Consider the following 21,642-nt stretch of genomic DNA (forward strand, 5'->3'; position numbering starts at 1 on the left):
AAACATAGTTAGATGTGGCTACAGCACTTTGGCAGGAAAGTTACAGTTTTGCAGGGTGAAATAAGACCTAATGTTAGTCTTGCCAGTTTGGTGAGTGCTTAAAGCCAAGAACTTGTTTGTGCCAGAAAATTGAGAGATACCTCAAATTATCTTGAAGGCGAAGGAAAGACGTTTCTATAGTTTAAAGTGAGCAGCGTGTCAAAACAACAGAGCAGTACACACCACAAACACTCAGGGTTGTTTATGGAAATGATCTTACGGTGCTGTATCCTCTATTTTTATCTAGTGCCAAACTTGCTTTATTCAAGTTTCTCTCCCCATCTTAATATGTAAAGCACCACAAGAGCTAACAGATGCTGCGGTTATTTTAATAAAAGCAGAACACAGTGAGCAGCAAAATAAAATATTTTTATCTGTCTTACATGTATGACTTTGACTATTTAGACATGATGTTTTTTTTAATGTACGTAATGAGCATTTCATAATAGACCATTGGGAAAATTATTTGTAGATGGTAAGGAAATGCAAATAGACTGACACACTGTTATTTATGTTTATTAAATTTTTTATAATTTAAGAAACTGCAACGTTTCAACCTGATGAAGACCACCTGTGGTTGAAATGTTGCAATTCATTAAATCATAAAAAATACTTTGGGCACATAAATTATATATAAATATTTTTGTGTATTATATTAAATTATAAGAAATCTTTGGGCATATAAAAATATTGAATATTATTCTTTAGGTATGTATTTATTTATTTATTTTGTAGATGGCAAGGAAATTCCAAAAGACTGACAAATTTTATTTTTTCTCCCAATTTCTTTTTTTTTTTTTTTTAATAAATTGAAATGTTTCAACCTGATGAAGACCACTTGTGGTCGAAATGTTGCAGTTCATTAAATTATAAAAAATTCTTTGGGCATATAAATTGTATTAATATATTTTAATATTGTATTTAATATTTATAAATATTTAATATTTTAAAAAAACGTTTGGGCATCTAAAACTAAACAGCATTATTCTTTATTTTTTATATTTTATTTGTAGATGGTAAGGAAATGCAAAAAGACAGACACTGTTATTTGTTCTCCCAAATATTTTTTTATAATTTTATAAATTGCAACATTTCAACCTAATGAAGGCCACTTGTGGTCAAAACAATGCAATTCATTAAATTAAAAAAAATCTTCTGTTTTTTATATTACAGTACATTTCAAAAAAATCTGTGGGCATATAGATAATAATGAGCATTATTCTTTATTTTTTGTTTTTTATTTTATTTTTTAGCAAGGATAATACAAAAAGATAGACACTGTAATTTTTGTTAATAAATTAATAAATTGCCATGTTTCAACATAATAAAGAGCACTTGTGTGATTAAATTATAAAACATTCTTTGCTCATATAAATTATATTAATATATTTTTTATATTATATAAAATTTTAACAGAAATCTTTGGTTATATAAAAATAATTAACATTTTTCTTTATTTTATTTTATTTTATTTTTTGTAGATGGCAAGGAAATGCAAAAAGACAGACACTGTTTTTGCTCCCAAAGATTTTTTTTATAATTTAATAAATTGCAATGTTTTAACCTAAGAGAGACCACTTGTGGTCGAAACGTTGCAATTCTTTAAATTATATTAAAACATTCTTTTGGGCATATTAATTTATATATAAATATATTTTTTATATTATATCAAATTATAGAAAAATATTTGGGCATATAAAAAATGATGAGCATTATTTATTATTTATTTATTTGTTTGTTTGTTTTTTATTATTTTTGCTCCCAAAGAATTTTTTCATTGTTCATCGTTTCAACCTGATGAACACCACTTGTGGTCGAAATGTTGCGAAATTTGAAAAAAATATTTGGGCATATAAAAAATAATGAGAATTATTTTTTATTTAATTTAATTTTTTTTTTTTTTTTTTTTTTTTTTTTGTAGATGGCAAGGAAATTCAAAAAGACAGATACTGTTATTTTTACTCCCAGAGAGTATTTCTTATAATTTAATGAATTGCAACATTTAGACTGCAAGCGGCTTAATCAGGTTAAAATGTACATTAAAATTCATTAAATGACAAAAAATTCTTTGGGAGCAAAAATAATGTTTTGTATTTTATCTAAGCATTCTCTTGACGGACCATGTGCTTAAGTGAATTTTGGGTGTGCACATTCTACTTTGAATACTTTTAGAATTAAAGAACCGGTATCTTTTCTGACACATACATATTTTTACCTTTAGATATTCTACTGCTCTGTAGTGAGTATTAGTAAGTCTTTTAGCTGCTGCTTTTATCCAAAGTGACTTACAGTACACTTATTACAGGGACAGTCTTTCTGGGGCAGTCTAGGGTTAAGTGCTTTGATCAAGGGCACAATTGGTAATAGCTCATGGCTCCAATTACCAGGCTTGTGCTTTAACCACATTGCCACACACTGTCCATAAACCATCTCCAAACAGAACTCTTCCGTCGCAGCAGGAGGGATTAAACTCTTAGTGTAACATATGGCCTCTGCTGGCTAAGCCTATGCTAATCAGAGCTCAGATAGGTCTTGCCTTTGCATAGTCACCTGTTGGAAGTTTTCTTTCTTTTATTGGTGGCTACAGTCAGGCACGTTTTCTTTGAGGGACAGTAATGAGGATAGCATTGCAATTGTCAGCTGTATCTGTGACCTGTGGTTAGCCCCCAGCTAGTGTTTTCTGAAGGGAGGGTATTGTTAATCGTGTCGAGCACATTCACTGACCCTAGTCCTAACCCCTTCACTCCGCACTGCTATCCGGTTTCCCAGAAGAGCAGGCCTCCCGGGAAGTATGTAGCCTGTACACTGCAGCTTTGTACTGCTGTCTTTGGTATCGCCAGTATTAGCGTATCATGAACACATTGGACACTTTAACTGTGGTGAATTGGTTTGTTGTTGGTCTGTATTAGTGATTGGGTACTTGTATTGATTTTAAGTTAGCTTTTTTAAAACATAAAACAGGTTAACATAAAGATTAAAATTTACTAATCACGATTAATCAAATTTTTTATCATGTTTAGTGTTTTTGTTTATATTATTATAAATAATTACATTATTATTTTTATTATACTTGAGCATTATTATTTTATGTAAATATATAATTGTATATAATTAATACAGCAACAGCTATTATCATTATTATTGTTTGTTTTAGTGTATCATGTTTAGTGGTTTAATTTAATTATATATAATTATATTAATTATTAACAAATACATTTATTATTATTTTATTATTGAATGTTATTGATGGAGGTGTGAGGATGCATTCAACGAAACGTTGGCCTATACCAATTATATATAATATGTAATAATTATATAAATTATTATATTATGCAAATATATAATTGTATATAATTCATACAGCAGTAGAAACAGTATGTTATTAGTATTATTATTTATTTTTTTAGTGTATCATGTTCAGTGGTTTTATTTAATTATATATATATATATATATATATATATATATATATATATATATATATATATATAATTATAAACAAATAATTAATATATATTTGTTATTATTATTATTATTATTATTATTATTATTATTGAATGTTATTGATGGAGCTGTGAGGATGCGTAGGACAAAACATTGGCTTATATCAGTTATATATATTATGTAATTATTATATTATATAAATTATTATATTATGCAAATATATAATTGTATATAATTAATACAGCAGTAGAAACAGCATTTATTATTATTATTATTATTATTATTTTAAGGTTAACATATTTAATGGTTTTATTTAAATATATAAAATTATATTAACTATAAAGAAATTGTGAATATATTATTAATAATAATAATAATTATTATTATTATTATTATTATTATTATTATTATTGATGGGGCTGTGAGGATGCATAAGATAAAACATTGGCCTATATCAAATATATAATATGTAATTATTAAATTATATAAATAATTATATTATGTAAATATATAGGTAATACAGCAACAGCAATACAATTTATTATTATTATTATTATTATTATTATTTGTTTTAGTGTATCAAGTTTAGTGGTTTTATTTAATTATATATAATTATATTATTATGATTATTATTATTAATAGTAGTATTTTTTGTATATATTATTATTAATATATTATTATTACTTGTGTTTGTTTTACATTATTATTATTATTATTATTATTATTATTATTATTATTATTATTATTATTGAACGTTATTGAGCAGCAGTAGCAGTAGTTTATTTTTTATATTATTATTAATATATTTTTGTTATTGGTTTTTATTTTACTGTAGCCTTTTTGTTTTCTTTTGTTAATGAAGGGGTGCTTATAGCATTATTGATGGGACTCTGGAGGAAACATGAGACAAAGCACTAGACTGTATTAAAGAATAATTTGAAAAAGTTATCGTCCTTCTATATTTCCTTTCATACTTTGCCAGCTCGCGTATGTTTCCTTTGACTCATCCGTAGATCAATATGTGCATTTGTACAGCAGGTAGATGTTTGGTTTCTTATCTGTTTGTATAATTTTAGTCATATATTACAGACTGGTTTGCTAAAGAGGGAAGTACACAGATGACAGGTCAGTTTCGTTACTTCTACTTTTCAGTGCTTCATCTCGGGATGTTGGCGTACTAAGTCCTCCTTGAAATGGTAAACAGGATATTTTTCTCTTTTAATAGATTGCTTTGTAGATTTTCTACATTTCTGTGGTTTTATTTCTAAGTGTGGCTCAGAATTTTGTGGAAGCTTTAATGTTTCAGAAAGCAGGCGACTTGTGCTGTTGTGATTCGATTGGGGTGGGTGGTTGTGCTTTGGAATTTGTTTCTTTTGTACATTATGATTTTCTCATGCACTTTTGTCAAATTCATTCTGCTGTGTGAAGGTTTGGTTGATTCCAACCATTTGGGGGGTGGTGCTTGCAGGAAAGGGAATTTGGATTGTTGCTGACTTCAACTGGCTTTGTACAAAATTCTTAATTGTAGTTTACAATTAAAAGAAACATTGTTAAGACTGACAAAAAACTGAAATGTATTTGATATCTTGAAATGTTCTTATGTATTTGTGTGGCTTTTTGTATTTAGGATATATCAGTGTAAAATCTTTTTTACTTAATTTCCTTCCTTGTTTGTTGTCTCTTCATAGGAATCAAAGAACGAGCTGCGTCCACGTCTCTGTCACATGAAGAAGGGTGCCACCGGGTATGGCTTTAACCTGCACACAGAGAAGACAAAACCAGGCCAATATATCAGGGCGGTGGATGAGGACTCCCCAGCAGAGAAATCTGGACTTCGGCCCCAAGATAAAATAGTGCAGGTATAATACACCATATGTAATCAGTAATTTAAACAACTGTGTGTGTACTTCAGGAATGTATGGTAATAAGCTTTTGTGTTCAAATATGTAGCATCTCTCTTTTTTCTATCACTGTAACAAAAGGCCACAAGGTGACAGTTAAAACTTTTTAAAATAAATGTATTATTATTATTACCCTCAGTACAAGATGTAATATAAGTCTCAGGTATGCCCAGAATGTGTCTGTGAAGTTTCAGCTCCAAACCCCACAGATAATTTATTATATCATTTTGAAAATGCCTATTTTGAGTGGAAGCAGAAACACGCCATTTTCATGTCAAAGAACTGAAAATGCAGCAATGCAGTTACCAGAATAAGTTTCACATTTCAAAATCGAAAACTGTTGTTTTAAACTGTAATAATATTTCACAATATTACTGCTTCATCAGTATTTTGATCAAAAAAATGCAGCATTGATGAGCATAAGGCACTTCTTTCAAAAGCATTTCAAATCTTACTGACCCCAAACTTTGAAATGGTAGGGTACATATATAGATTTTTTTTCCATGAATTTCTCATTAATGTTTTGTAACATACTTTTTGTTGCTTCTTGTTTCTAGTCAGAATATCTAAAAATTCTTAAATTGAGATTAATTTCCTAAATAAGCAAAATGACGCAAGATATTTAGTCTTGTTTCCAGGGGGAAAAAACTAAATTAAGTGGGGTTTTCTTAAAACAAGTAAAATTAGCTGCCAGTGGGGTAAGTAAAATACTCTTGTTCTAAGAGTACTTGTTTTTTAAGCAAAATTTACTTAATTTATCTAGTAAATGTATCTCAATTTAAGAATTTTTAGATATTTTGACTAGAAACGAGACAAAAATACTAAGTAAGACAAGCCTTTTTTTTGCAGTGATTAACCTAACTATAGGCGGTTTACAGCAGACATTAGAAAAAAAGGTAGATTCATTTTAGAGTGTTAAATGCCTGAGCCATTTGGACTGTGTTTCCAGAGCGTTAATCTCATTATCTATCAGTGAAGGAGTGGCCAGTGTAATTACTATCTCTCTGGGAGTGCTGGGATTACTGAACGCCTGAGGAGAGCTCAGGGCCACGTATCTTTATCAAACCACTGATATAAGGCCAGCCTCAATCCACTTACTACAGCTAAATGATAGAGGCCTCAAAGGTGGATCATAGAAGGCTGAGAGGGAGAAAAATTACCCATTTATGTTATTTATGTGTATAGAAAAAAATATGTATTTACAGTTGAAGTCTAAAGTTTACATACAGCTTGGAGAATCTGCAAAATGTTTATTATTTTACCAAAGTAAGAGGGATCATACAAAATGCATGTTATTTTTTATTTAGGCTAGAACTGACCTGAATAAGATATTTCACATTAAAGATTTTTACATATAGTCCACAATAGAAAATAATAGTTGAATTTATAAAAATTACCCCTGTTTAAAAGTTTACATACACTTGATTCTTCTTAATACTGTATTGTTACCTGAATGATCCACAGCTGTGTTTTTTGTTTAGTGATAGTTAAACAGTTAAACTGCCTGCTGTTCCTCAGAAAATGACCAAATTCTTTGGTTTTTCAGCATTTCTGTGTATTTGAACCCTTTCCAACGGTGAGTTTATGATTTTGAGATCCATCTTTTCACACTGAGGACAACCGAGGGACTCATACTGAACTATTACAAAAGTTTCAAAGCTCTCTGATGCTCCAGAACATGGTGCATTAAGAGCCAGGGGTGAAAACTTTTGAACAGAATGAAGATGTGTACATTTTCTTATTTTGCCTAAATATCTTTTTTTTTTTTTTTTTTTGGTCACACTTTATATTAGGTGGCCTTAATTATTATGTACTTACATTAAAAAAAATAAGTACAATGTACTTAATGTGGTCATATTGCATTGCACTGCACATTGCACAGGTTTGGTGGTATCGGTTGGTTTAAGGGTGGGTTAGGGTGTAAGGGTTGATTCAACAGTGGTAATTACAGAAATTAATTAGAAATGTACTTACATAAAGGGTTTTAAAAATATATAAATACAATGTAAAAACATGTATGTACACAATAAGTACATTGTACCAAATTATTAATTTAAATGTAACTACATAGTAGTTAAGGCCACCTAATGTAAAGTGGGACCTTTTTTTATTTAGTACTACCCTTCAGAAGCTACAAAAGACAATTACATGTTTCCCAGAAAACAAAAGTTAAATTTACCCTGAACTGCAAATTCCAAACATTTTCATGCATCATGTTTCTCTTAATGCATCATGTTTCCTTCTGAAGCATCAGTGAGTGTTTGAACCTTCTGTAATAGTCCCTCAGTTGTCCTCAGTGAAAAGATGGATCTCAAAATCATACAGTCTTAGTTGGAAAGAGTTCAAATACACAAAAATGCTGAAAAACCTAAGAATTTGTGAGACCTAAAGAACTTTTCTGAAGAACAGCAGGCAGTCTAACTGTTCAGGACAAACAAGGGACTCATGAACAACTATCACTAAAAAAAGACAAAAACAAAGTATTAAGAATCAGTTGTTTAAAGTGCCCCTATTATGCCATTTTAAAGGTAGTTAATATTGTTGTATTAGTCTCTTAAAACAGGTTTACATGTATGCAAGTTCAAAAAACACTTTAGTTTTCTCCAAAATTAGATTTAATTTTACCCCGTTTCTAAATGATTCGTAAACAACTCGTGTGAAGCAGTTCGAAGAATCAGTCTCTCTAAACCCCTCCTTTCAGTGAGCCCTCACTGCTATGATTGGTCAGATGGCGCAGTCCTTTTGGATTGGTCTACCGCTACAGCGCAAAACGAAACGCCCATTGGCATAACTGAATGACAGCTGCGGAGACCTGTTAATGCATAGAAAAGATAGCCTCGATTTACCCTAACAATTCGAGCCGGAGTCTGACGATGAAACTGTTGAAGTGGCACATAGACAAGAAACTGTTTCGTAAGCACGACTGGAGCAGGACGTTTCTCAGTGGGTGTCATATGTTACCTGTTAAAAGTGCTTGCAATTTGCTTTTGTAAGCGAACCGGGCACACCTCTACGTTGTGAACTTCAACATTTTATAATGCATAACACTGCGTTAAGCCATCGTTTATCATTATCATTACTTAAACTAATAAGGCAGACAGACAGTCAAGCTGCATCAATCACAGTTTTTAGACTACATTGCACTCACAGCTGAACAACAGAACTACAGAAACGCAAGTTAGCCGCTTACCAAGACATGTGCGGGGTTGTTACACACCATAACGTACACAAAGACGTATTTTGAACGATCGCTAGAAAATACAATCATCAATTATTAATCATACTTACAGGTAGAAGTTCAGAGGAGCAAGCCAGTCCAAATAAACTGGGCACTGATCCATTTTTTAAAACCAAGCGTTTGGTGAATCCCGCGTTGTAACGTTACTCCCCAAGATTGGAAAAACAGTCATCAGTAAAATTACGCGAACACAACACAAGATTGGAATTGTACTGCTGAGGTGTTGAAAAAATGAATGTTAACCACTCATTCTTTTGTAGATTACTCTTTCGGAGGGGCATATAAAACAAATTTACTCTCACAGCGCAGGATACAGCGTCTTCTTGACATGATGTAATCGACGTGAAAATGTATTGTTTGTGGGCGGGCAAGTTGTTCGCGACATAGAACGTGGGCGGACATTACGCAAATGTGTAGTTCGTGACGTGTGGCCGTAACAGAAAAAGATTCGAATTGCTGACGACTCGTTTAGGCGAATGTGAGCCGACTCTTTTTTTTTGATAGACAAAAACTTCATTTGTCGTGCACTGTCGGCGTCACAACTTTGCAGATAGTTTATGTTCACATACAGCTACATGATACACTACATGAAATATCATATTTGAAAAGGCATAACAGGGGCACTTTAATTCTAATCTGTACACAGTTTGGTTGTTCACTATTGTGAACTCTGTTCATCACCTGAATTTATTACAACAGATTAGCAGCTAGTTACTAATGATGTCATCAAAACCATATCTGAGATACGTCATTCTTTTCCTATCAAGTTTTGAGTTATGTTGATATAGAAATCATTATGTAAGTCACCATCATTTTGGGAGTGACTATAGAGCAATAACTCTTGGATTTAAATAAGGTTTTACTGTGTGTATACTTGACTTTAGTAAAAGTATGTTAAAGTATGCAAATGTTCTGAGGGTTTTGGTGAAATGGTTTTGACTTGCAACTCAGTCTGTGGTCTGTGTTTTTCACAGTTAATTTCACACGTTTGAAGAAATCATGCCATTTCACTGCGTGATGACTGGTTGTGTGACTGGTTGACATAGTTGTTCACCCTAAACACCAATCCGGTCCTCTTCAGCCTGACTGAGAACATTTTTTTTTTTTTTCATTTTAAAGCCTCGTCTCATTTCCTTTAGAATGCCACTGAGCCCTTTTCTTTGAATGCTGACTTCATTCAGTGGCTGTGCTTGAAACATCTAAAAGTTTTCACACTCCGTTCTTAGTTTCACTCTCGTTTCCGGCATTTCATCTCAGATTCCAGAGATGTGAGACATTTAAATGTCAGGCATCATGTGAAGTCACATGGCTTTACCTGAACATGACAATAAAAACATGCCTTTTCGCAAACCTCATACGAATTCTCCTTTTTGCTTCCCTGTTCTGTGAGCGTGGCCTCTTGTTGTGTGTGTGTGTGTGTGTGTGTGTGTGTGTGTGTGTGTGTGTGTGTGTGTGTGTGTGTGTGTGTGTGTGTGTGTTTGTTTTTGTGACATATCAGGACACAAATGTGTGTAATAACATGGGTATGACATAGGTATTACAAGGAGAGGGTGACTTATGAGGACATTGCCCATGTCCCCACTTTTCAAAAGGCTTATAAATCATACAGAATACGTTTTTTTGAGAATGTAAAGATATGCACAGTCTCCTGTGAGGGCTAGGTTTAGGTGTAGGGAAGGTGTAGGGTGATAGCAAATATCGTTTGTACAGTATAAAAACCATTACGTCTATGGAATGTCCCCACAATTCACAAAAACAAACATGTGTGTGTGTGTGTGTGTGTGTGTGTGTGTGTGTGTGTGTGTGTGTGTGTGTGTGCGTGTGTGTGTGTGTGTGTGCGTGTCTAATAGGGCTGTGTTTAAAGGACACATAAGGGGGCTGTTGTTTGTCCGCTGTGTTTTAATTGAGCGGGAGAATGGGATCGGCATTCCTAAGAGCCCACTCCTGCCCTGAATCTCCCACACAGATTCCTAAGCCTCTGGCATTATGGGATAGACCAACAGAACCTCAGTCTTTTCCCAGGTGTCTCCTCTCTGGAAACAAGTTGTGATCATGGGATTAGACTTTCTATTGACCCATAAGTACTTCAAATGAACAGAGAGTCAGAGAAAGGAGATTTGCTTTGTCTTGCTGGTATATGCTATATTATAGTATGTATAGACAGAAACTCACTTGTCACACATTGGCATTGGCAATTTTAGTCTAGCTGCAAAATATTAAAAACTTAATGTTTACTAGTTAATGTGGTTTATGATTTAATAAAAAAAATATATTATATTTTTACATTTAAATTATATTACAGTTTTTACATTGAAATTACATTACTTTAAAACAGTTGTTTAAATTACTACAAATTGAACAAAGGAGAATATCATACAATAATTAATTTATATTTTTTATTTATTGTTTTATAGTTTAATTTTGTATATTGTAATTATATTTTTTTAATTTAAATTGTATGAAAAATGTTACATTAAAATTACATTACTTTAAAACAATAAATTCAATTACTACAAATTGAACAAAGGAGAATATCATACAATAAATTACTAATTAAAATTGTTACATTTAAATTACATGACTTTAAAACAATAAAATAAATTACTAAGTTAATTGATACATTAAAACAATTACTACAAATTGAAGGAGAATATCGTACAATAATTAATTTGTATTTTTAATTTATTTTGTAATTTAATCTTTTATATTTTATTTATATTTTTTCATTTAAATGATATTAAAATTGGTACATTTAAAATTACATTACTGTAAAACAATTAAGTTACTATAAATTGAACAAAGGGAAAATATATAAATTAAAAATATAAAATTATGATATAAAATATCATAATCATTTTAATTTTATATTATTTTGTAATTTATTTTTGTATATTGTAATTGTATTATTATTTTTACATTTGAATTATATTAAAATGGTTACATTAAAATTACATTAATTCAAAACAATAAATTAAATTACAACCAATTAAACAAAGGAGATGATCATACAATAATTAATTTTTATTTTTTATTTTGTAATTAAATTCTGTATACTGTTATTATATTTTTACATTTAAATTATATTTAAATCGTTACATTAAAATTGCATTACTTTAAAACAATACATTCAATTACAACCAATTAAACAAAGGAGATGATCATACAATAATACATTTTTATTTTTTTATTTTGTAATTCAATTCTTTATATTGTAATTATATTTTTATATTTTTTAAATTACTTTTATTCAGTATAGATTATCAGAAGTGACATCATTTTACAATGTTACAAAATAATTATATTTCTAATAAGTGCTTTTTTGAACATTCTATTTATGAAAGTATCCTTAAAACTAATAAGAATATTTAAAAAAAAATGTAATATTTAAAAGTTAATAAAGCATTATATTATAATTGTTACATTAAAATTACATTAAAACAATTAATTATTGATTATAAACTGAACAAAGGAGACTATCATACAAAAATTATTTTTTGTTTTTTACTTATTATTTTGTAATTTAATTTTGTGTAATTTTGTTGTGAATTATTTAAATTATATTACATTAAAATTTAATTAAATTTAAATTGAAAGCAATTACTAAATAAAATACATTTAAATTTAAATTAATAAAAGCAATTAGTAATCAACTAATTGTAAAAAAAAAAAAGATAATAAATATTTATTTTTCATTTTTAATGTGTACATTAAATTACATTGAAATTAGATTACCATAAAACAATTAATTAAATTGACTAAGGAATTACTAATTAACAAATTTAAAAAGTGAAAAACATAAAATAATTAAGTCATTTTGAAGTATAAAATATATTCTTATACATTACCTTTCCCATATTACCTTACTTCTGTATTAAGTAAAATGATTAAAAAATAAAACCGTCTTTCATCACAATCGAACCACAGGTGCTGACCACTTCAGCCACATGCTTTGAATGATCCAGGAAAACTATTATACATTTAAATATCCAGACCTATCAGAATGAATGGAGACTCTTCCTCATCACAATTTAAATCTCTATCTTTGCTTCAGAAAGTATGAATTAATGTGTGTGTTGTTTCTGCAGGTGAATGGCGCTCATGTGCACACAATGCAGCATTCAGAAGTGGTGGCAGCCATTAAGGCAGGAGGAGATGAGACCAAACTTCTGGTGGTGGATCCAGAGACAGACGCCTTCTTCAACAGCTGTGGTGTCATTCCGTCTGAGAAACATCTCACAGGTACAAGCGTAACAAATTAACCAGCTATAACTTGTTTTTCAAATGCAAAGTGGGTTTCTGTCCATCCCACCTTTGACCCTAAGTGTGGTTTTGCTGATTAAGAACTTTGTTACTTTGTCAAACATTTCACATGATTTTACGCACACGCTCTCACATAGTAACAAACTGCTGGTTAAACATCAACTCGAGGCCTGCTGTGGCACTGTCTGTACATGAGAGAATTAGCCAAAGTCAACAGCGCACTGCCAACATGTTGTCATGGTGATCAAGACCATGGCAACAGTATGAGAAATGGGGGGAGTAAGTCACCCCCACCCTAAATGTGCCAGACAGGCAAACGACTCACGTTGGCGGTGCAGCCACCCCACTATGACACAAAGTAGCATAACATAATATATAACGCATAGGTCACTTCATTAAAGGCTTATTAAAGGTAATAGAGCAACTGGTGAAATAGTGAAAAACATGATTTATGAGAAAATTGTTGCCAAAACTACAGAGTTATGATGAGCTGGCCATTGGGCTGTTGGACTTTTTCCATTTCTCACTGAAAGGATGTTGACAGCTGTACCCACACACATCTTTTATTCATTATTTCAACCACAACAGCCATGTTTCCCAATTCTCATTCAATTCTATAAAGACTTTTTGCCTGTTTCCTGTTTTTTCTTGGAAGGAATCTCACTGTTTAGCCATTGTACTGTGGCTCTAAACCCGTTGGCAATGGCATTTAGTTAATAATAGTGATGAGCTGTAATCTTGAATCTCAAGAACCGTTTTTTTCCCAACTGTGAGACCAATATACAGTTGAAGTCAAAAGTTTACATAGACCTTGCAGAATCTGCAAAATGTCAATTATTTTACCCAAATAAGAGGGATCGTACAAAATCCATGTTATTTTTTATTCAGTACTGACCTGAATAAGATATTTCACATAAATGTTGTTTTCATATAGTCCACAAGAGAAAATAATAGTTGAATTTATAAAAATGACCCTGTTCAAAAGTATACATACACTTGATTCTTAATACTGTGTTGTTAGCTGAATGATCCACAGCTGTGTTTTTTTGTTTAGTGATAGTTGTTCATGAGTCCCTTGTTTGTCCTGAACAGTTAAACTGCCTGCTGTTCTTCAGAAAAATCCTTCAGGTCCCACAAATTCTTTGGTTTTCCAACAATGACTGTATGATTTTGAGATCCATCTTTTCACACTGAGGACATCTGAGGAACTCGTATGCAATTATTACAGAAGATTCAAACACTCACTGATGCTCCAGAAGATAACATGATTCATTAAGAATGATGCATGAATTTGAAGATCAGGGTAAATTTCACTTAATTTGTCTTCTGAGAAACATGTAAGTATCTTCTGTAGGTTCTGAAGGGCAGTACTAATTGAAAAATATGATATTTAGGCAAAATAAGAAAAATGTACACATCTTCATTCTGTTCATAAGTTTTCACCCCTGGCTCTTAATGCATCGTTTTCCTTTCTGAAGCACCAGTGAGTGTTTGAATCTTCTGTAATAGTTGCATACGAGTCCCTCAGTTGTCCTCAGTGTGAAGAGATGGATCTCAAAATCATACATTGTTGGAAAGGGTTTAAATACACGAAAATGCTGAAAAACCAAAGAATCTGAAAACTGAAGGACTTTTCTGAAGAGCAGCGGGCAGTTAAACTGTTCAGGACAAGTAAGAGACTCATGAACAACTATCACGAAACAAAAACACAGGTAACAACACAGCATTAAAAATCAAGTTTATGTAAACTTTTGAACAGGGTCATTTTTTTAAATTCAACTATTTTCTCTTGCGGACTGTATGTAAAGGTCTTTTATACGAAGTATCTTATTCAGGTCAGAACTAAATACAAAATAACATGCATTTCTGTGTATGAATACTTTTGACCTCAACTGTATCTGATCATAAAAATAACTAAAAAATAACAACTAAATTGATCTTTCTCTGTCTCTCTGTGTTCTCAGGTCCTCTTCCAGAGCCTGATTCCAGCCATGATGCAGAAGATTATGTGAGTAATGTCTATGTTGCTTATTATTTTAAAGGATTAAATGTATTCAGACTTAAGGGGACAGTTCACCCAAAAATAAATTTACCCCATGATTTACTTACCCTCAAGCCATCCCTTCTTTCAGACGAATACAATCGGAGTTATATTAAAACATGTCCTGGCTCTTTCAGCTTTATAATGGCATTGAATGGGTGTTGAGAATTTGAAGTCCAATAAAGTGCCTCCATCCATCATAAAAAGTGCTTCACACAGCCCAGGGGTTAATAAAGGCTCTCTGAAGTCAATCAATGCATTTGAGTAAGAAACATATCCATATTTAAAACTTTATAAACAATAATCTCTAGCTTCCGATAACTGTTGTACGCACAGTGACGAACAGTGGAAATGATAAATGTAGAGAAGAGCAAAACAAAACACTGATTAAGGATTTAAAGTACAAAACAAGGATTTGTGAAGAAAAATATCAGAGATATAAGCCAAGAGGAGACTGTTTTTCCTTTGCTGAAAACAAAATTTAGTTCTCGCGAGACTAGCATATTCTCACCGGAGCTTACGCTATGCCTACATCCTACGTCATCCGCTGGAATGCCACTCTCTCAGGAACGCACATGTGACAGTTAGCGAAAGCTAGAGTTTTTAATATGGATGTTTTTCTTGCAAAAAAAACATTGATTCGCTTTAGAAGCCCTTTATTAACCCCATGGAGCTGTGTGGAGGACTTTTTATGATGGATGGACTTCAAAATTCAACACCCATTCACTGCCATTAAAAAGCTTGGAAGAACCAGAACATTTTTAAAAATAACTCTGTCTGTATTTGTCTTAAAGAAGAAAGTCATATACACCTAGGATGGCTTGAGAGTGAGTAAATCATGTGGTGATTTTCATTTTTGGGTAAACTATCCCTTTAAGTGGACTACTTCTCTTCATATGTGTTGAGCAAACATGCATGTAACCCTCGAAAAGTGGGCGTGTGTGTGCTAAATTTACATTTCACATTTGATTGGCTGATAAAGTGTAGTAGCGTCTGAGCGTCAGTGATGGGATTAGACGGGCAGCATTAGGACGAGGGTAAATCTGTGGAGTCTGATAACCAGATTTCAGGCCACTTTTAATGCAGTGTCCTGGTTCCTCTCCAGCTGCTCTTCCCTGTCAGTTTTCCCACTGCTAGATTAGACTAGCTGTGAGAGAATGATAACCTGGAGCAGATAATCGACACTTCCTCTGATTTAATGCATGTCCAAGTCTGTGCGAGAGAGAATTTTTGCTCTTTTCCTTCACGCAACACAAGCATCCGTAGCCTTATCAAACTCTAAACCTGGTACCGCTGGCGTTTCTCAGATAATCTTTCACCCTCAGATGTTTGTCTGGCTCTGATATAGGATTCCTGGCTCTTGCTCAGAGAGTTTACAGTCATGTAAATCTATCATTACATTTGAGATTTGTAGATCATGTGGTTTATATCAGTTGTTCTGAAATTGCAGCCGTAAACCGTAAGGGGACGTCAGTCAGGACGTCATTTCTATTTTACATCCTAGGAATAAATTACATTTGAAATTGTAATAATATTTCACAATATTACTGTTTTTATTGTATTTTAGATTGAGGATGTAGTATTCTGTAAAACCTATTTTTAGTTCAGCAGAGTGCCTTATTAATTATTGCAATTTATTTTAAACATAGAGACATCTCTAAAGTTTTAGTGCTTTAAAAACACATTTCTAATACTTTGCACTTCTAAATGTCTGTTCAGTTTCTGTGTAACAGACAACACAATTTAATTGTGGTGCTTCTAAAAGTAATAAGCCCTTCCAAATGTTTTACAGAAATCTCTGCACCAATAAAATGTAAAACACTTAACATTTGACTATAAAATCATATGTACCATCTGATTAATGTAGCTTACGCTTTTAAGTTTTCCTTAATATCTCATGTTCCTGCATGTATAACGGGATACGCTTAACCTCAAATAACGCTTCAAAGTGCTATTAGAGATTTGTCAGACCTGGGACAGTCTTGTGTGTGTACTTCCTGTCACATGCACTTGGCCAAGACTTCAAGTGTGGCTGTTGGGACAGGCCTATAGTCAGACTGTGAGCTAAAAGCTCAGGGTCCATCTAGGGGTTTGTTTTTGGTACTGCATATAAAGAGAAACTTAACACAATTTTGTCATTTATTCACCCTTATGTAGTTCCAAATTAACTTTGTTCTGTGGGAGATAAAAGATTTTTTTTTTTCTATTTTAATTTTCTGGATTTTTTTTCCTGTTTTAATTATTCCTCCTTTATAATGATTAAATTATGTTTTATTACTCAAAAAGTATGTGTAGATCATTAAAATCATTATTTATCCAATTTAACATAAATGTATTACAAGTTTAACAAAAAAGGACATTTTAGGGCTCTATGAAATATGAAATCCATTTTATTTTTTTTCCCAAATTCCATTTTATTTATTTTTTTATTTCAAATTCATTTTTTTTTTTAATATTTTTTCTGGATTCCTTTTATTTTTTTGTACATTTGTCCTTCTTTAACATAAAATTGATTAAAAGTTTAACAGAAATATATTTTTAGAGTTTTGTGAAATATGAAATCCATCTAATTGTTTTCCAAATTCTGTCTGATTTTCTTCTTCTTCTTTTTTTTTTTTTCCAAATTCAGTTTTCTCCATTTTATTTTTCTGGATTCAGTTTTTTTTCTCTCTCTTTTATTTTTTTTCTCCTTTATAATGGTAAAATTAGGTTTTATTAATCAAAAAACGTGTAGTTAATTAAAATCATCATTTATCCATCATTTATCCAAAAATGTATTACATTTTAGGGCTCTATGAAATCTATTTTATTAATTAATTTATTTTATTTTATTTTATTTATTTTTGTGCATTCCATATGTTTCTAATTTTTCCTCCTTTATAGTAGTTACATTTAAAAAATACTAAAAAAAGCATTTGTAGTTATTAAAAATTAACACAAATTTATATTAAAAGTTTTAACTAAAATTTAAATTTTAGGACTCTGTGAAATATGAAATCCATTTTATTGTTTGTTTTTTTTCAGTTTGTTTTTATGGATTCTGTTTTTTTTTCTGTTTAGATTTTTCTTCCTTTATAATGGTTAAATTAACTTTTATTACTTAAAAAGCATGTGTTGTTAATTAAAATTATTATTTATCCAATTTAACATAAATGTATTACAAGTTTAACAAAAAATTACATTTTAGGGCTCTATGAAATATGAAATCCATTTTATTTTTTCCCCAAATTCCATTTTATTTATTTATTTATTTCAAATTATTATTATTATTATTATTATTATTAATGATTTATTTATTTTTTTCATTTTATTTTTCTCGATTCCTTTTATTTTTTTGTACATTTTCCCTCTTTTAACGTAAAATTGATTAAAAGTTTAACAGAAATATATTTTTAGGGTTTTGTGAAATGTGAAATCCATTTAATTGTTTCTCAAATTCTATTTGATTTCCTCCTTTTTTTTCAAATTCAGTTTTCTCCATTTTATTTTTCTGAATTCAGTTTTTTTTTCTCTCTTTTATTTTTTTCTCCTTTATAATGGTTAGATTAGGTTTTATTAATCAAAAAAACATGTGAAGGTAATTAAAATCATTATTTATCCAACTTAGCATAAATGTATTACATTTTAGGACTCTATGAAATATGAAATCCATTTTATCTTTTCTAGAAATCCATTTTTATTAATTAATCATTTATTTAAAATTAAGTTTTTTCCATTTTATTTTTCTGGATTTTTTTTTTTTTCTGTTTCTAATTTTTCCTCCTTTATAGTAGTTAAATTAAGTTTATTTAATATTAAATTTATTAAAAGTTTAACAAAAATTAAAATTTTAGGATCCATTTTATTGTTTGTTTGTTTTTGTTTTTCAATTTGTTTTTATGGATTCCGTTTTTTTTTTCTGTTTAGATTTTTCGTCCTTTATAGTTTATAGTTTAACAAAAAAATGACATTTAGGGCTCTATAAAATATGAAATCCATTTTATTTTTTCCCAAATTCCATTTTAGAAATTCATTTCATTTTTCCTCCTTTTTTTTTCCAAATTCAGTTTTCTCCATTTTGTTTTTCTGGATTCAGGTTTTTTCTCTCTCTCTCTTATTTTTTTTTTTTCTCCTTTATCATGGTTAGATTAAGTTTTATTAATAAAAAAACGTGTAGTTGATTAAAATCATTATTCATCCAATTTAGTATAAATGTGTTACATTTTAGGGCTTTATTTTATTTTTTCCATTTTATTGTTCTGGATTTAATTTTGTTTCTAATTTTTCCTCCTTTATAACAGTTAAACTAAGTTTTTTTTACTCAAAAAGCATTTGTAGTTATTAAAAATCATTATTTATCCAATTTAACAGAAATGTATTAAAAGTTTAACAAAAAATACATTTGTAGGGCTATGAAATATGTAATCCATTTTCATTTTATTTTATTTAAAATTCAGTTTTTCCATTTTATTTTTCTGGATCTGTTTATTTAAATGCATAAAAATAACTTAACTTATTAACAAAAAAATGTTTTTACAATAGTCTTATGAAATGTTTTATTTTTTGAGAAATTCTGTGTTGTGTTTTTATATTTTTCTGGTTATTAAATGAAGGCATAAAACATTAATCTATCTTAGTAATTTATCCAATTTTTTTTTTTTTTTTTGGGGGGGGGCTATTACTATTAAAATGAAAACATGGATGAATCATTTTTTATAAGTATTCATGTCTTTCTGACACAGTTTCTTCAAGTTAAACCAAACTATTATTTTGATGGGTTGCTTTGATGGGACTTTTAAGTTTCTGGGTATATGATATGACAGTTTTCCTTAAATGAAATCGTCAAATGCTTGTGAAGTACTCTCAGAGGAGCTTTGAAGATTTTATTGGCTAGAATTTTCATTTTGGATGAACTATGCTTTTAACTGTTTGACATTGTTTTGTTTTTATATTAATGCCAATCCTTTTTTTTTTTTTTTTTTTTACATTTTTCCTCCTTTAACATAAAATGTATTAAAAGTTTAACAGCAATATATTTTTAGGGTTCTGTGAAATATGAAATCCATTTAATTGCAGGTAAATGGAAAAGCATCCCAGGAAGAAAAGCCTAAAGTGGCCGTGAGTTTGTCGAACTCCAGCAGCTCCTCCAATGCCTCCACGTCTGCATCTCCATCCAGCGCCTCAGCACCAGAGGTTGGTGTCCACACACACAGTCTTAAGTTTATGGAATGAACACAGAATGTTAATTTTAACAATGAAACATTTGCAGGCGAAACCAAAAGCGAAGGCCTCAAGTGATGACCCAGCACTATCTCTGAGCATGTCGCTGCAGCAGGCCAAGGAACGCGCTCACCAGAAACGCTCCAACAAGAGAGCCCCACAGATGGACTGGAGCAAAAGAAACGAGCTCTTCAGCAACCTCTGAGCCTCCTTTGTGCCTCCCCTCTTTCTCTCGCCCATTTCTTTTCATCTGTTTTTCTTTACTTCCTCTACATTTGTCCGTCCCATCATGCCTCTCTGCTCCTTTGTTCTCTCTTTCTGTCTCTCGGTACACTTGCACACAATTAGAAACCTTTTCACGTGTATTTTAAACCAGTGTTATTTCACTCAATCTGTTGATTTTTAATGCTTGATCAACTTTTGATTTACCTCTATATCACTCATATAAGATGAAATATATGATTTAACATTACTGTATAATGTACAGTCTAGAATATAATTTTTTTTTAAAAAGAAAGCTTAAATGAAATCTGAAAAGTATGTATATTCTCTTACTTTGCTTATTGATGCAGTATTGATGGCCCTTTGAAAGCGCTGTATATCATGTCTGATGAGTTTCTTCAGGACTAGTCTTAACCGTAGAGTTTTGAAGTAACTTTTAGCGCAGCAGCAATCCATTGATTTTTCTTTTATCGTATGTGTGGTTATGAATGATCAGTTTATAACATGTCATGAAGTATAGAAACTGCAGCCTTTTAATTTTGTAAATGTGAGCTGTTTATGGTTTGGGACCCATTAACCACTGAAATGATAGCGTTTGACTGAATTGACTGAGTTGATACTGTTGTCCAATAAACCTTCTCATTAAAGGTTTTATTTAAAGTGCTTGTTTAGTGGATGTACTGTGCTTTTTATATAGCGAGTACTGGATGTTTAAGCGCATAAGTTTATTTGTAAATCTTGCACAGTATTTTATTTCCATAGCAAATGCTTGTTTCACTCCATATGACTTTTAGTTGGTAAATTTGTAATTAAAGTACTGAAATGTACCTGCTTTAAATAACTGTCTCTTTGTTCCACACCAAAAATAATGAACATTTTTAAAAGTGTCCAGTCAGTTATTACTATTTATACCCTGTTGCACAATAATGATGCGTCACTAAACATAAACAATGCCACTGAACCAAATGAAACTTATATTTATCATCATGTTTTGGGCTGTACTAATCGGTCAGACCAGGAAAAACTTTTGGAGTACTATAGACTGATGAAAGCTATAACAAATCAAGGAGAAAAGTGCAAACAACTGAGGAACAAAAGGTTTTTGTGTTTGAACAAACTGAACCAGGATTTCCAGGGCAAGAATCGAGACAACATTAGTGTTTGTTCTTATCAGTTCCAGTCAGGTAGGTGAAATATTAGGCTAATATCTTAATTAATACTGCTCAAACGTATCTTTACTACCTATTAACTTTAGTTTGTCAAAATATTGAACCCTTTCCTGCTTACTTAAGTCTTCTCC

The 21,642-nt window shown here is 30.9% G+C and overlaps 1 protein-coding gene across 1 annotated transcript; it reads left to right on the top strand.

Annotated features, from left to right (window-relative positions):
• Positions 1-4,586: 4,586 nt before the first annotated feature.
• LOC141297492 (Na(+)/H(+) exchange regulatory cofactor NHE-RF1-like) lies at positions 4,587-21,169 on the top strand. The gene is made up of 6 exons (XM_073827918.1): positions 4,587-4,677; positions 5,170-5,340; positions 12,706-12,859; positions 14,845-14,888; positions 19,977-20,093; positions 20,170-21,169. The coding sequence occupies exons 1-6, from the start codon at positions 4,675-4,677 to the stop codon at positions 20,323-20,325; spliced, it is 645 nt and encodes a 214-aa protein (XP_073684019.1). The 5' UTR covers positions 4,587-4,674; the 3' UTR covers positions 20,326-21,169.
• The last annotated feature ends 473 nt before the right edge of the window (positions 21,170-21,642 follow it).

The sequence above is a fragment of the Garra rufa genome, chromosome 22 (assembly GCF_049309525.1).
Source record: "Garra rufa chromosome 22, GarRuf1.0, whole genome shotgun sequence".
Taxonomy (NCBI): Eukaryota; Metazoa; Chordata; class Actinopteri; order Cypriniformes; family Cyprinidae; genus Garra; species Garra rufa.

What these genes read in the sequence shown, in the direction of transcription:
- LOC141297492 (XM_073827918.1), top strand. An exon ending in CCCAAGATAAAATAGTGCAG is followed by an intron (nt 5,341 to 12,705) that starts GTATAATACACC and finishes TTGTTTCTGCAG; the next exon opens with GTGAATGGCGCTCATGTGCA. An exon ending in GCCATGATGCAGAAGATTAT is followed by an intron (nt 14,889 to 19,976) that starts GTGAGTAATGTC and finishes ATTTAATTGCAG; the next exon opens with GTAAATGGAAAAGCATCCCA.